Source organism: Emys orbicularis, chromosome 7, assembly GCF_028017835.1.
Source record: "Emys orbicularis isolate rEmyOrb1 chromosome 7, rEmyOrb1.hap1, whole genome shotgun sequence".
Taxonomy (NCBI): domain Eukaryota; kingdom Metazoa; phylum Chordata; order Testudines; family Emydidae; genus Emys; species Emys orbicularis.
In genome coordinates, this window is record NC_088689.1 from 4,863,834 (window position 1) to 4,878,006 (window position 14,173).

The 14,173-nt window shown below is 45.7% G+C and overlaps 3 protein-coding genes across 3 annotated transcripts in view; 1 reads left to right on the forward strand and 2 right to left on the reverse strand.

Annotated features, from left to right (window-relative positions):
* Nucleotides 1-3,258: 3,258 nt before the first annotated feature.
* LOC135881722 (ATP synthase membrane subunit K, mitochondrial-like) lies at nt 3,259-6,489 on the reverse strand. Its single transcript, XM_065408411.1, has 4 exons — nt 6,389-6,489; nt 5,188-5,285; nt 5,005-5,099; nt 3,259-3,350 (listed from the first exon to the last, which is right to left on the reverse strand). The coding sequence occupies exons 2-3, from the start codon at nt 5,272-5,274 to the stop codon at nt 5,007-5,009; spliced, it is 180 nt and encodes a 59-aa protein (XP_065264483.1). The 5' UTR covers nt 5,275-5,285; nt 6,389-6,489; the 3' UTR covers nt 3,259-3,350; nt 5,005-5,006.
* A 1,867-nt stretch (nt 6,490-8,356) lies between these two features.
* LOC135881672 (ATP synthase membrane subunit K, mitochondrial-like) lies at nt 8,357-12,889 on the reverse strand. The gene is made up of 4 exons (XM_065408339.1): nt 12,789-12,889; nt 11,594-11,691; nt 11,412-11,506; nt 8,357-8,448 (listed from the first exon to the last, which is right to left on the reverse strand). Exons 2-3 carry the CDS (start codon nt 11,678-11,680, stop codon nt 11,414-11,416), a joined length of 180 nt encoding a protein of 59 aa, XP_065264411.1. The 5' UTR covers nt 11,681-11,691; nt 12,789-12,889; the 3' UTR covers nt 8,357-8,448; nt 11,412-11,413.
* A 179-nt stretch (nt 12,890-13,068) lies between these two features.
* PDCD11 (programmed cell death 11) overlaps nt 13,069-14,173 on the forward strand; it is a 43,678-nt gene continuing 42,573 nt past the window's right edge. The window contains exon 1 of the mRNA XM_065407552.1: nt 13,069-13,120. The gene's annotated coding sequence lies outside the window, so the exon portion shown is untranslated. The remainder of the gene's footprint in view (nt 13,121-14,173) is intronic.

Sequence of the window (14,173 nt, forward strand, 5' to 3'; positions counted from 1 at the left end):
CAGCAAAAAGACACAGGCCCAATTTTTCAAATCTTTTGCAGGTTACCTGGGAGGAAAGCGCTATTCACCATCCTCATCACTTCATTTAGGGAATTAGAGCTCACAGGCCATATACAGTAATCTAATAAAAACAAGGAAGGTAAGATTTGACATTTCTAAGGTAAAGAAAGTGGGACCCCCCTCCCCAAAAGCAGCAGCTTTACAGAAAGTGCAGAAACTTAATCAGTAGGGAGTTCACCTTGAAGAACACTTATTAGGGAAGAAAGCTTTGAAAGTACATTAAACGTTGAGTCCCTTTTTTAATGGCTGAGTTGGTATGGTACTTGTACTTCAATTAAACCTTCTTTCAGTGCTAGATAGGAGCAGTCAGACTTTAATTCAGATACAGTGAAATCAAATATGTGAAACACTTGACCTGCAACAGGAAGCAATTACAACTTTGACAGCTAAAAAAATCACTGCCACATTCTGCCTTTGTATTTTGTACAGTTTTATACTTTTGATATTTTATAATAAAGACTAAAAATATTCTGTGCATGTTTTATTGGACTGTATGTTATAGGAGGACATTCATTACTTTCATCTTGTTGCAATAGAAGCAGGTTCAACCCTGAGAAAAACGTGCTAGCAACCTCCCAAGAGAAATGAAGATAAGTGATTTAGTATGAAGAGCAATACAGTTAATAACTGTTTCAAATAGGAGAAAATTGTGCATGAAACCTAACAGTTAATGCGGTAGACAATTCTCCCCACACACTCCCCCCCCCCCCCCCCCCAAAAAGCAGCCACCTTAACCCTTTCTCTGACATCAGTTATGTACAACATGGTTGTAATGTCCCTACTTACAAGCAAAAAGTGGTGGGAGAGGAGAGAGAATAAATTGGTTTGGATTCAAAATGTGTGGAAAGGAGGGGAGAAGCTTGGAGAAAATGGGTGAGTGAACTAGTGTGAAGTGAGTGTGATATCTTAACTCTAATAATCTTTTCTCACTTCCCCTTTTCAAATTGCCCTTTCTCTTTCTATCCCTCAGAGCCCTAAAATCCACTTAGCCCATTCCTCCCAAATCTACTCCCCTCCTACCATATCCAGACTGTTCCTTTTTGTTTTTCTACCCAATACATTTTTTCCACCCTCATTTTATAAAATGGTAGGAAAGCTTGAAAAGGAATGGACAGGGATGATACTGCAGGAGTCTCCCTCCTACTCCTGCCCCCCTCCCCCCCCCAAAGTCACCTCTTCCACATGCAACAAGTGAACTATGAGAGTATGGTGGCAAAATTTTGGTTCATTGCCATTATTTCTAGAATTCACATATTATGGAGTTGTAATTGCTTCATAATTCAGAATAGAAACCCATTTCCAGTCTGTGCCTTGCTACCTTCCCACCCAACTTTTGCAAAACACTTGTCTTGATTTTTATCCTTAATCCTGTGTTCCAGGTAAATTTTGGGGGGATGGGTTGTGGTTAATCAGACAGTTCATTTTCTCATTACGGCTGAGAAACGCATCTTTTCACTTTTTCAAAATTGTTTTTATTCACTCATAACTTAAAACCAGCTTTGCCTAAACATTTGTTTTACACCTTTATCCTAGCTGGAAAAAACCTTACACATAATTCTGTATTTACAGCTGCAAGGCCATAAATCTTTATAATTAGTTTTTTTGTCAAACATTTGCAGGTGGGATGTTCATTGCAGTTGTAATTGTGTGGTGCTGTCTCGCTCTAGTGGTGGCTGAAGACATAACACTAGCAGATTTATGAACTGCTGTAACAGATGTCTTAGCTCAGGCAAGAGGCTCAAGTGTTTAGCACCAGTGTCACAGGTTCAGTCCTGATGACAATGCAGCAAGGGGCAGGGCTTTATGTAATCCCCATGAGCTCTGATGTGCAGAAATGGGGAAAAAGGTGGGTGGGTGGGAGGGAGGTAGCATAGGAGGAGGGGATAAGGACAGGAGAGAACCAATGAGGCAGCCAAGAACGTACAGCCAGAGAATGGCAGTGAAGGGAAATGGGAGATGAATTTGTCCCAGGAGATTGCGCTTGAGAGTTGTAGATAGAAAAAGGATAGTGAAGGGGAAAATGGAGAGAGAGAGAGAGAGAAAGGTAGCATCCCCCCATCCCAGAGGCTAGGAAAGGGTAAATGTCCCTCTAAGGTGGGGAGAGAGGTGAGTTTGTTGAAATGCACTCAAATGAGTGTTGACCCTCAAATGCTCACCCATCAAGGGGAAGGTAGGTCCCCCTACAGGTTAAATAATCAGGACAGTCTGAATGTCTTAAATGTTTGATTAAAACACCATGAGTTTTAAAATGATCCCATGAAATGTCTGGTTAACTTATGATTTTGGAAATCTTGGCGTTAGCAATAGTGAAAATGAATCACAACTAATACAAGACTGAGGGGGGGAAACAAAGCAATCCACTCAATCAGTGATGCTGGAGTTGAGAGCAATGGCACTAGGTCTACTTTAGCCCCCAGGATTAGGTTGAAGGGGTAGTTCTTAAATGGAGTTGCTGTCCTTAGTTTGGCTCCTGGGAGATTCCTGATTTTGGATACCATACTTAGAGCTGCCAAGCACCTGCTGTAGATCTCTTATTTCCATGGTCAGGCAGTTACCTACCCCCACAAGGGAGGCCATAATGCAATGGAGAACAGCCTTAAAGAACTGAGCAACCAGGTGTGAAGAAAGTAGTTTGAGCAAGCTGCATGTGGTCAGAACTAGCCAACTTGTCCTTAGGTGACTAGAGAAGTGGAGTAATCAGGACCTCCCACTCTACCCAGGCAGTAAAACATGGAGAAACTAGAATTATGTAAGTTTGGAATTTTTGAACATCTTAACACAGAGAAGAAAGCTCTTTGGTAAAGACGTACCACTCCCCTACTTGTCTGAACAGTGTAAGAGTCAAGTCTATCAGGGCTAAGGTATGTCAACGCTAAACTTGTTTTCATAAAATAATGTTAAGGACCTGCTTCCCTCATTGCACTACTTGTCAGCAAGAGAACCTCTGAAGCTCTATTAAATACCTTTACATTCTTTCATGAGTGAGTTACTTCTAGTGTTAAGTACACATTTTTGGATGGTTTTAATTATGCTTCTTTCACTCAACTATGAACAGTCAGCCTTGTTTTATACAAATGTGATCGTGCAAGAGCACTTTACCTTCACCAGGAAAGTAGTATAGTTTCAAGAGCGGAAAAAATGTCACCTGCATCTCCAGTTTATACACTCTTATATTTTTCCTATTAAATAACTGAACAATGATGTTTTGTTTGTTTTATTGAACTGTACATAATAGTACATCAGCTGTTTCCATTGCAATATGAGGTCCAACACTAACACATGCCAGCAACCTGCAGAGAGAGAAAAGATTTAGATTATCATAACTTTCAAACAAGCAAATGTTGCTCAGTGCTACTAGCTAGGGTAGAGGTAGTTCCCTCCCCCCCAAGAAAACATGTTAAGGTAAGCAACTTTAACTATCCCTTCTGGACACATTATGTTGCAGCTCAGAGCTTATAACCTCCCCTCCCTATTTAAATGCTTACAGCAATGACTCATGAACAAGTTTTTACAAATACTGTTTGTGTTTTAGGGTCTATCTGAAAGGACCCAAAAGAATGCTGTATAAAACTTACGGCATTGGAATGGACGGCCTCAAGTTGAGTAGATACTCAAACTGGAAGTCATCCACTTGGCATAGCAGCAGGATCTTTATGCATGTGGGTTGTTGTTGTTTTTTTAAAAGTCCAATGCCCTTCCTTAATGTCACTTCAATCAAAGTCTCTCCACAAGTGAAGTTGTGGAAGCCCCACTGCTTCAAACTAAGAACTAGATCAGACAGTAGGAAACAGCTGGGGCTTCAAGGGGATGGATTAGATGAATGGCACTTTTAAAAACTGCCTATTTAATACACCTCCTATTTCAACCCTAAAGTCACATGACATTCAGACAAACCGTACAAGCTTCCTTTCACCCAACTCACCTCAGTCCTGCAATGTGCCTTGAGCAGGTGCCTAAACTCTACTTCACTCATCCATTTCTACATCTAGCTCTTTTCAAGTATTTTATGTACAAAGGCCAAAGTTTTCAATTCTAGCCTTTTCATGATAGTTCTCTTTAAAGGACTAAAGTTTTCCATAATGCAGACTGGACAGTGCTTTGCATGAATTCAAGAGTTTGTCTTGATAAATGTGCTCAGTAACTCACACTATGTTCATATGTTAAGTGATGGTTTTTATTCAGCAGTTAAGAACGGTAAGTACTTATATTACTGCATAGCACGTTTAAAGAGCTCATATCAAATTTGGCCTCAAATTTAGGGTTTTTAAAAGGCTATCAGACCATTCATTTTCTCATTATGGCTGAGAAACAGCTCATAGAAAAAAAAGTTAAGTTAAAACACTGCATTACAAAGTCAAGCACTCAAGATCAGGAAATGCCAGAATTAAGGTTACCTGTACAACCTTAAATCAACCCACTTGCGCCTGTGCATTAGAATGCCATCCTAACTACATGATCACATTTTTCCTGTTTTATTGTTTTAATTGTTATTTTTACAAGCTCTAAGCTGAAATGGCTAGAGGCACATAGCCTAGGCAGTGAAGTTAGATTGAAAATTCCCCATTTTAATCAATCGTTCTTGGAGTCAGCAGTAAGAGAAGCATTTTAAATATGTCTTTAAGCCAACAGGGTCCTTTTAGCAATGCATTCCATTCTGGACTGCCGACACTCCACCTCATTTAAATCCTTTAAAAAACTTACCTCTTTCACAATGTCCACAATAAGTGACTCAATATTCACTCTTTTTTAAAGAATTAATTTTAAACTTTACTTAAACCACATAATATGCACATGCCTAAGCTTGGTAACCATGCGATCATAACCTGGTTACATTAATAGCCTCTCTCACTCCATCTTCTCCACATCTGCCATCACCCCTACTTGCTACAGGGAGGGTAGGGACTGAATTTCTTTTGGGTGCTATAAAAAAAAACAGCCACTTACCACTATTTTTCTGTCACCGCTGGAGTTTGTTTTTTAGGCTTTAGCGTGAAATAGAAGATGATCATGGCAATGCTTGCATATGTAGCTAGTACATACTAGAAAGAAAAAAAGAAAATTAAACTTAGATGCCTTCTAAGGCACCCTTGAAGTGTGACTGTTAAGGGCAAGTTAACTAGTACATACATTCCTTCTGCCTGTCATGGTGTAGGAATTGAAGTATTTCTTAAGACCAGTGAACTTGTGCTGTGTTCCAGAGTCATGTCCTGCCATGGTTGCTGGTCCTAGATGCAATGAAGGACAAGTTAGTAGGTCTATATTCAGGTGTATCTGCTGGATAATTCAGCAGATGACTCATGCAATGATTACTTCCAGTGCTGCCTCAGTAGGTTTCACATTTGGGGCTGCCAGTGCCAGCTGTTGAAACTTTCATATATTTAACAGAGCCTTGGATATATGTAATACAACTAGATTCCAGTGCACTTAGGATCGCTCTATCTGGAAACAGAAAGCAACCGATTGCCACTTGCTGCACTAAAAAGCCAGGTGCACCCACATCTTCACTTTCTCAACTCATTCCATCCCAGATGCAACAAGAAGCCCATTTCTGAATCACGGGCATGAGACTGAGTTATCTACAAGTTCCTATAAACCAAAAACTATCGTAAGTGGGAGGAATTTCATCTCCTCAGTTCCAAGCTTTGCTTCTCGGAGTATGGCGAAAGCGCTGTTGATCAACACTGGACTGTGGGTTATTCTGCGGGAAAGGGGACAGCACAGCTACAAGGCCGGGCTGCCAAGTGAATCCAGACCCAGCTTCACAAGGCATCCACAATCCGTTTGTTTTCCACAGCAGCAAGATCCAAATGGATCTCGGTCTTCAGCTACAGAGTGAGGCAGGGACCGGGAGAGGGAGAGGGGGAGGGGGAGGGCAACTCCCCCCTCCCCAGAGCTGGATCCCTGTTCCACAGGCAACCCCAGCTACAGCCAGTCTCGCGGTGCCGATCCAGGCCTGCCCAGCCCCGGTTTGGCGTGAGCCAGACAAGGGCCGAGAAGGACGGGATCTGGGGGCCTGGCTGCAAAGCGGAGCGGGACCCCCTGCTGCGCAGTCAGGGGACATCAGCTCACGTGGTTCGCTGGCAGAGGGAGCCCGGGCAGCCGCGCTGGGAATCGCGCCCTAGTCAAGGGGTCCCAGGCGGCCCCTGCGCTATGGCACCGGGCTCCCGGGGCCGCCCTGGTCATGGAACCGCTCAGGGTCCCAGCCCCCACCCGGGACCGACCGGCCGCCCGCCCGCGGCCCCCGCTGGGGAGAGGCGTTAGCGGCGCCGGCCGCGGGCGGGCAGCGCTCGCCACACGCGTAGAGATCGCGGCCCGAAGCCGCCCTCACCTGCCGCGCGCTCCCCTACAATAGCCGCTCCGCGCCCTTCGCCGACTCCAAGTCCACAGGCAAGATGGCGCTGGGAAATCCCGCCTCCCGGCCTACATGTCTCTCCTGATTGGACAACACGGTCCTTACGTTGGAGAGGACGTAGAGTGGGGATTGCGGATTGGCTTCAGTCGATGCCCATCAGTCGATGCTCCGCCTGGATTGGCTTGTTGGTTACTCCGCGTCTCTGCCCGCTTTTCCCATTGTGATCAAGAGGTTTCCGCTTGACCTTGTGCTCCCCGGTAGTGCTTCCGGGTTATGGCGATGGTGTCCCACATGTGCTGCTGAACGAGGTGAGGGAGTCTGGCCAGGGGCTGTAGGAGCCCGGGAGGGAACCTCCCCAGCCCCCCGGTCCAGCCCGGAGCGAAGGGAACCTCCCCAGGGCCCGGCTCCGGCCGGGGGGAAAGGGAAGAAGGGACCCTGGCGCTGCCCCCGGCAGGGGAGTCCCTGGGCAGTATCCCCCTGGCTCCTTCTCCTCCCCTGCCAGCAGCTGAGTTCAGCGCCGCTGGCTTGGCCGAGGAGGGGAGCACATGCATTGCGTCCGCTCCTGGAGCCCTGAAGTAGCCGCTCCTGGAGACCGGGAGGGGACTGAGTAGAGGTAGCATAGGAGGAGGGGATAAGGACAGGAGAGAACCAATGAGGCAGCCAAGAACGTACAGCCAGAGAATGGCAGTGAAGGGAAATGGGAGATGAATTTGTCCCAGGAGATTGCGCTTGAGAGTTGTAGATAGAAAAAGGATAGTGAAGGGGAAAATGGAGAGAGAGAGAGAGAAAGGTAGCATCCCCCCATCCCATTGGCTAGGAAAGGGTAAATGTCCCTCTAAGGTGGGGAGAGAGGTGAGTTTGTTGAAATGCACTCAAATGAGTTTTGACCCTCAAATGCTCACCCATCAAGGGGAAGGCAGGTCCCCCTACAGGTTAAATAATCAGGACAGTCTGAATGTCTTAAATGTTTGATTAAAACACCATGAGTTTTAAAATGATCCCATGAAATGTCTGGTTAACTTATGATTTTGGAAATCTTGGCGTTAGCAATAGTGAAAATGAATCACAACTAATACAAGACTGAGGGGGGGAAACAAAGCAATCCACTCAATCAGTGATGCTGGAGTTGAGAGCAATGGCACTAGGTCTACTTTAGCCCCCAGGATTAGGTTGAAGGGGTAGTTCTTAAATGGAGTTGCTGTTCTTAGTTTGGCTCCTGGGAGATTCCTGATTTTGGATGCCATCCTTAGAGCTGCCAAGCACTTGCTGTAGATCTCTTATTTCCATGGTCAGGCAGTTACCTACCCCCACAAGGGCGGCCGTAATGCAATGGAGAACAGCCTTAAAGAACTGAGCAACCAGGTGTGAAGAAAGTAGTTTGAGCAAGCTACATGTGGTCAGAACTAGCCAACTTGTCCTTAGGTGACTAGAGAAGTGGAGTAATCAGGACCTCCCACTCTACCCAGGCAGTAAAACATAGAGAAACTAGACTTATGCAAGTTTGGAATTTTTGAACATCTTAACACAGAGAAGAAAGCTCTTTGGTAAAGACGTACCACTCCCCTACTTGTCTGAACAGTGTAAGAGTCAAGTCTATCAGGGCTAAGGTATGTCAACACTAAACTTGTTTTCATAAAATAATGTTAAGGACCTGCTTCCCTCATTGCACTACTTGTCAGCAAGAGAACTTCTGAAGCTCTATTAAATACCTTTACATTCTTTCATGAGTGAGTTACTTCTAGTGTTAAGTACACATTTTAGGATGGTTTTAATTATGCTTCCTTCACTCAACTATGAACAGTCAGCCTTGTTTTATACAAGTGTGATAGTGCAAGAGCACTTTACCTTCACCAGGAAAGTAGTATAGTTTCAAGAGCGGAAAAAATGTCACCTGCATCTCCAGTTTATACACTCTTATATTTTTCCTATTAAATAACTGAACAATGATGTTTTGTTTGTTTTATTGAACTGTACATAATAGTACATCAGCTGTTTCCATTGCAATATGAGGTCCAACACTAACACATGCCAGCAACCTGCAGAGAGAGAAAAGATTTAGATTATCATAACTTTCAAACAAGCAAATGTTGCTCAGTGCTACTAGCTAGGGTATAGGTAGTTCCCTCCCCCCCCAGAAAACATGTTAAGGTAAGCAACTTTAACTATCCCTTCTGGACACATTATGTTGCAGCTCAGAGCTTATAACCTCCCCTCCCTATTTAAATGCTTACAGCAATGACTCATGAACAAGTTTTTACAAATACTGTTTGTGTTTTAAGGTCTATCTGAAAGGACCCAAAAGAATGCTGTATAAAACTTACGGCATTGGAATGGATGGCCTCAAGTTGAGTAGATACTCAAACTGGAAGTCATCCACTTGCCATAGCAGCAGGATCTTTATGCATGTGGGTTGTTGTTGTTTTTTTAAAAGTCCAATGCCCTTCACTTGTGGAGAGACTTTATGATTGAAGTGACACTAAGGAAGTTGTGGAAGCCCCACTGCTTCAAACTAAGAACTAGATCAGACAGTAGGAAACAGCTGGGGCTTCAAGGGGATGGATTAGATGAATGGCACTTTTAAAAACTGCCTATTTAATACACCTCCTATTTCAACCCTAAAGTCACATGACATTCAGACAAACCGTACAAGCTTCCTTTCACCCAACTCACCTCAGTCCTGCAATGTGCCTTGTGCAGGTGCCTAAACTCTACTTCACTCATCCATTTCTACATCTAGCTCTTTTCAAGTATTTTATGTACAAAGGCCAAAGTTTTCAATTCTAGCCTTTTCATGATAGTTCTCTTTAAAGGACTAAAGTTTTCCATAATGCAGACTGGACAGTGCTTTGCATGAATTCAAGAGTTTGTCTTGATAAATGTGCTCAGTAACTCACACTATGTTCATATGTTAAGTGATGGTTTTATTCAGCAGTTAAGAACGGTAAGTACTTATATTACTGCATAGCACGTTTAAAGAGCTCATATCAAATTTGGCCTCAAATTTAGGGTTTTTAAAAGGCTATCAGACCATTCATTTTCTCATTATGGCTGAGAAACAGCTCATAGAAAAAAAAAAGTTAAGTTAAAACACTGCATTACAAAGTCAAGCACTCAAGATCAGGAAATGCCAGAATTAAGGTTACCTGTACAACCTTAAATCAACCCACTTGCGCCTGTGCATTAGAATGCCATCCTAACTACATGATCACATTTTTCCACAGGACCCCTGCCTCTTTCAGTGCACAGAACAAACAGTGCTCACTTAATGAGCAGCTATTTTGTTAAGTGACTAACATCCATTCTGTGCAATGAATGAGGCAGGGGTCCTGTGGGGGAAAAAAAAGGCATAGCATCATGTAATTAAATGGTAACATAAGATGGGGCCAAATTAAGGTTGTACAGGCAACCTTAGTTCGGGCATTTCCTAATTTTGAGTTCTTTACTTTGCAACTTGAATGTTCTTTTAGTGAGCTGCTGAGCATTCCTGTTCTTTACATACCAACCCATTTTAGTGTAGTTTGTGAGTAGTTTCCTATGTTCTTTAAAAAAGCAAAGGTTTTTCATCCCAGTCTCCTTGCCCAGTAAGTCCTAGTCTCACCCTTCTGAACCTCCCTTCTTGGTTTGTCTACCCAGCCAGTCCCAGTTCTCTACCTGCATCCCAGCTCCTGATCAGATCTGTCTTCCCTCTCCCCTTGTTTCCCCTGCCCCACTGATTCTCAGTCCCAGTCTTCTTGCCTAGATCTCCCTCTCCCATTCCAACCAGCCTCTAGTCCTACTTTGCCTTCCTCCACAGTACTTGGGCCCAGCAGTGGCATCTTTGAGACCAAAGGCTCCCTGTTCTCAGTTCAGGTGTCCAGAACCAGCCTGGCCCACAACAGCCCAGGGCTGCAATAGTAGGAAGAAAGTCCTGGTTAGCTCCAAGCTGGGGCATGCCCAGTGCTGACAGACCTTGGGGAATTTAGAGCTGAAGTCTAGAAGTCTCTACTGAGCACGTGCAAACTGCAATTTTTCCAAAGGCAGATTTTCACAGGGATGACAAAAAGCACATTACTGACACAAAGGCCACCTCCCTTCCAAGTTTCAAGTCACCGCTCTAAAACATGTGGGGTGCAAGAGCTATTCTATGAAAAGGTTGCCAGAATTAAAACAAAAACAAAAACAACAACAACCAACATGGGGAAAATACATTTCCCCTCACCTCGTTCAAGAAAATTGCTGCACTATTTTGGCTGAATAGTAACAAAATAATTAAGTTTGAGGCAGACACCTGGCATGAAAAATTTCAGCCCAAACAGTATGGCAAAGTTATAAGCAACTGAAAACAGGGTCTTTCTATGGGAAGTGTCAGGCAACCTTAACATGGGGCTGGTAGCAGCACTTATATAATTCAAGACCAATAGAAATGCTTGTGATTTTTTTACTCCAGTACTATTTAAAAACACTGCAGAGAAATGTTTGTTTGCAATCCATACAGGCTACAGCTTTGATAATGCAGGCCAGCCTGATTGCAGAATTGAGAAGAGTGACTAAACCAAAGTGAAACTAGATTTTTACAAGCTCTAAGCTGAAATGGCTAGAGGCACATAGCCTAGGCAGTGAAGTTAGATTGAAAATTCCCCATTTGAATCAATCGTTCTTGGAGTCAGCAGTAAGAGAAGCATTTTAAATAGCTCTTTAAGCCAACAGGGTCCTTTTAGCAATGCATTCCATTCTGGACTGCCGACACTCCACCTCATTTAAATCCTTTAAAAAACTTACCTCTTTCACAATGTCCACAATAAGTGACTCAATATTCACTCTTTTTTAAAGAATTAATTTTAAACTTTACTTAAACCACATAATATGCACATGCCTAAGCTTGGTAACCATGCGATCATAACCTGGTTACATTAATAGCCTCTCTCACTCCATCTTCTCCACATCTGCCATCACCCCTACTTGCTACAGGGAGGGTAGGGACTGAATTTCTTTTGGGTGCTATAAAAAAACAGCCACTTACCACTATTTTTCTGTCACCGCTGGAGTTTGTTTTTTAGGCTTTAGCGTGAAATATAAGATGATCATGGCAATGCTTGCATATGTAGCTAGTACATACTAGAAAGAAAAAAGAAAATTAAACTTAGATGCCTTCTAAGGCACCCTTGAAGTGTGACTGTTAAGGGCAAGTTAACTAGTACATACATTCCTTCTGCCTGTCATGGTGTAGGAATTGAAGTATTTCTTAAGACCAGTGAACTGGTGCTGTGTTCCAGAGTCATGTCCTGCCATGGTTGCTGGTCCTAGATGCAATGAAGGACAAGTTAGTAGGTCTATATTCAGGTGTATCTGCTGGATAATTCAGCAGATGACTCATGCAATGATTACTTCCAGTGCTGCCTCAGTAGGTTTTACATTTGGGGCTGCCAGTGCCAGCTGTTGAAACTTTCATATATTTAACAGAGCCTTGGATATATGTAATACAACTAGATTCCAGTGCACTTAGGATCGCTCTATCTGGAAACAGAAAGCAACCGATTGCCACTTGCTGCACTAAAAAGCCAGGTGCACCCACAACTTCACTTTCTCAACTCATTCCATCCCAGATGCAACAAGAAGCCCATTTCTGAATCACTGGCATGAGACTGAGTTATCTACAAGTTCCTATAAACCAAAAACTATCGTAAGTGGGAGGAATTTCATCTCCTCAGTTCCAAGCTTTGCTTCTCGGAGTATGGCGAAAGCGCTGTTGATCAACACTGGACTGTGGGTTATTCTGCGGGAAAGGGGACAGCACAGCTACAAGGCCGGGCTGCCAAGTGAATCCAGACCCAGCTTCACAAGGCATCCACAATCCGTTTGTTTTCCACAGCAGCAAGATCCAAATGGATCTCGGTCTTCAGCTACAGAGTGAGGCAGGGACCGGGAGAGGGGGAGGGGGAGGGCAACTCCCCCCTCCCCAGAGCCGGATCCCTGTTCCACAGGCAACCCCAGCTACAGCCAGTCTCGCGGTGCCGATCCAGGCCTGCCCAGCCCCGGTTTGGCGTGAGCCAGACAAGGGCCGAGAAGGACGGGATCTGGGGGCCTGGCTGCAAAGCGGAGCGGGACCCCCTGCTGCGCAGTCAGGGGACATCAGCTCACGTGGTTCGCTGGCAGAGGGAGCCCGGGCAGCCGCGCTGGGAATCGCGCCCTAGTCAAGGGGTCCCAGGCGGCCCCTGCGCTATGGCACCGGGCTCCCGGGGCCGCCCTGGTCATGGAACCGCTCAGGGTCCCAGCCCCCACCCGGGACCGACCGGCCGCCCGCCCGCGGCCCCCGCTGGGGAGAGGCGTTAGCGGCGCCGGCCGCGGGCGGGCAGCGCTCGCCACACGCGTAGAGATCGCGGCCCGAAGCCGCCCTCACCTGCCGCGCGCTCCCCTACAATAGCCGCTCCGCGCCCTTCGCCGACTCCAAGTCCACAGGCAAGATGGCGCTGGGAAATCCCGCCTCCGGGCCTACATGTCTCTTCTGATTGGACAACACGGTCCTTACGTTGGAGAGGACGTAGAGTGGGGATTGCGGATTGGCTTCAGTCGATGCCCATCAGTCGATGCTCCGCCTGGATTGGCTTGTTGGTTACTCCGCGTCTCTGCCCGCTTTTCCCATTGTGATCAAGAGGTTTCCGCTTGACCTTGTGCTCCCCGGTAGTGCTTCCGGGTTATGGCGATGGTTTCCCACATGTGCCGCTGAACGAGGTGAGGGAGTCTGGCCAGGGGCTGTAGGAGCCCGGGAGGGAACCTCCCCAGCCCCCCGGCTCCAGCCCCATGGCCCAGCACGGAGCGAAGGGAACCTCCCCAGGGCCCGGCTCCGGCCGGGGGGAAAGGGAAGAAGGGACCCTGGCGCTGCCCCCGGTAGGGGAGTCCCTGGGCAGTATCCCCCTGGCTCCTTCTCCTCCCCTGCCAGCAGCTGAGTTCAGCGCCGCTGGCCTGGCCGAGGAGGGGAGCACATGCATTGCGTCCGCTCCTGGAGCCCTGAAGTAGCCGCTCCTGGAGACCGGGAGGGACTGAGCCCCTCCAGCAGGGCGGGTCACTGGGCTGCGATCCTCTCGGTTTGGGAGCTGGTTTCCCCGCAGAGCTGGGGACGAACGATTCTCCTAATAAGGTGGGGTGGTGGGGAGGTCTGCCAGTTCTGTGGCCCAGAGATCAGTTTTTTCGATTGCACTGGGTCCCGTTGACCTGTTTTTTTTTCTTTTCTGTTTCTCATTGTCTGGTATTGCCTGGAGTGTAATGTACTTGAGATTAGTTTCTCTGCCTTAAAGAGAATTTAGCTTTTATTAGTACAGCAATTTACTTTGCCCATACTTGATTATATCCTTTCACCGATATGCTGCTGCCTCTGGAATGAACTTGGGGGGCGGGGGGGGAAACTGTCGAATGTGCATAACAACACCTAACAACAATTTAGACAGGAAGTAAAGAAGGTTACTGTATACAGTTGAAGCAGCAGGGGCGATGTTGGGGGCATGTGTGTAAAATATAATGACTTAAATTGTAGTTTGTCTATGATACTGTGTGACAGCCTTTATGCATGTGCAAAGGAAAGAGCTATGGCATCTTAATTGACCACAAGTGGTCTGGAACTCTGTTTTATCTAAAAAAATAAAATGTCACTTCTGGCAGCCAGTGGCCCCCAACAAAATGCTAAAATGCGGGTTCAGTGCTGACTCAACAGGGTTAGTTACACCCATGCATCCACTGACATGTCAACACCAATTCCTGCAGCTACTGTGGTACTGCTATGTTTGAGCC

Bases quoted from the DNA above. Each gene is read 5' to 3' on its own strand.
- LOC135881722 (XM_065408411.1), bottom strand. From the start codon at position 5,274: ATGGCAGGACATGACTCTGGAACACAGCACAAGTTCACTGGTCTTAAG. The intron at 5,100-5,187 runs GTATGTACTAGT...TTTTCTTTCTAG, and splicing joins CCATGACAGGCAGAAGGAAT to TATGTACTAGCTACATATGC.
- LOC135881672 (XM_065408339.1), bottom strand. From the start codon at position 11,680: ATGGCAGGACATGACTCTGGAACACAGCACCAGTTCACTGGTCTTAAG. The intron at 11,507-11,593 runs GTATGTACTAGT...TTTTCTTTCTAG, and splicing joins CCATGACAGGCAGAAGGAAT to TATGTACTAGCTACATATGC.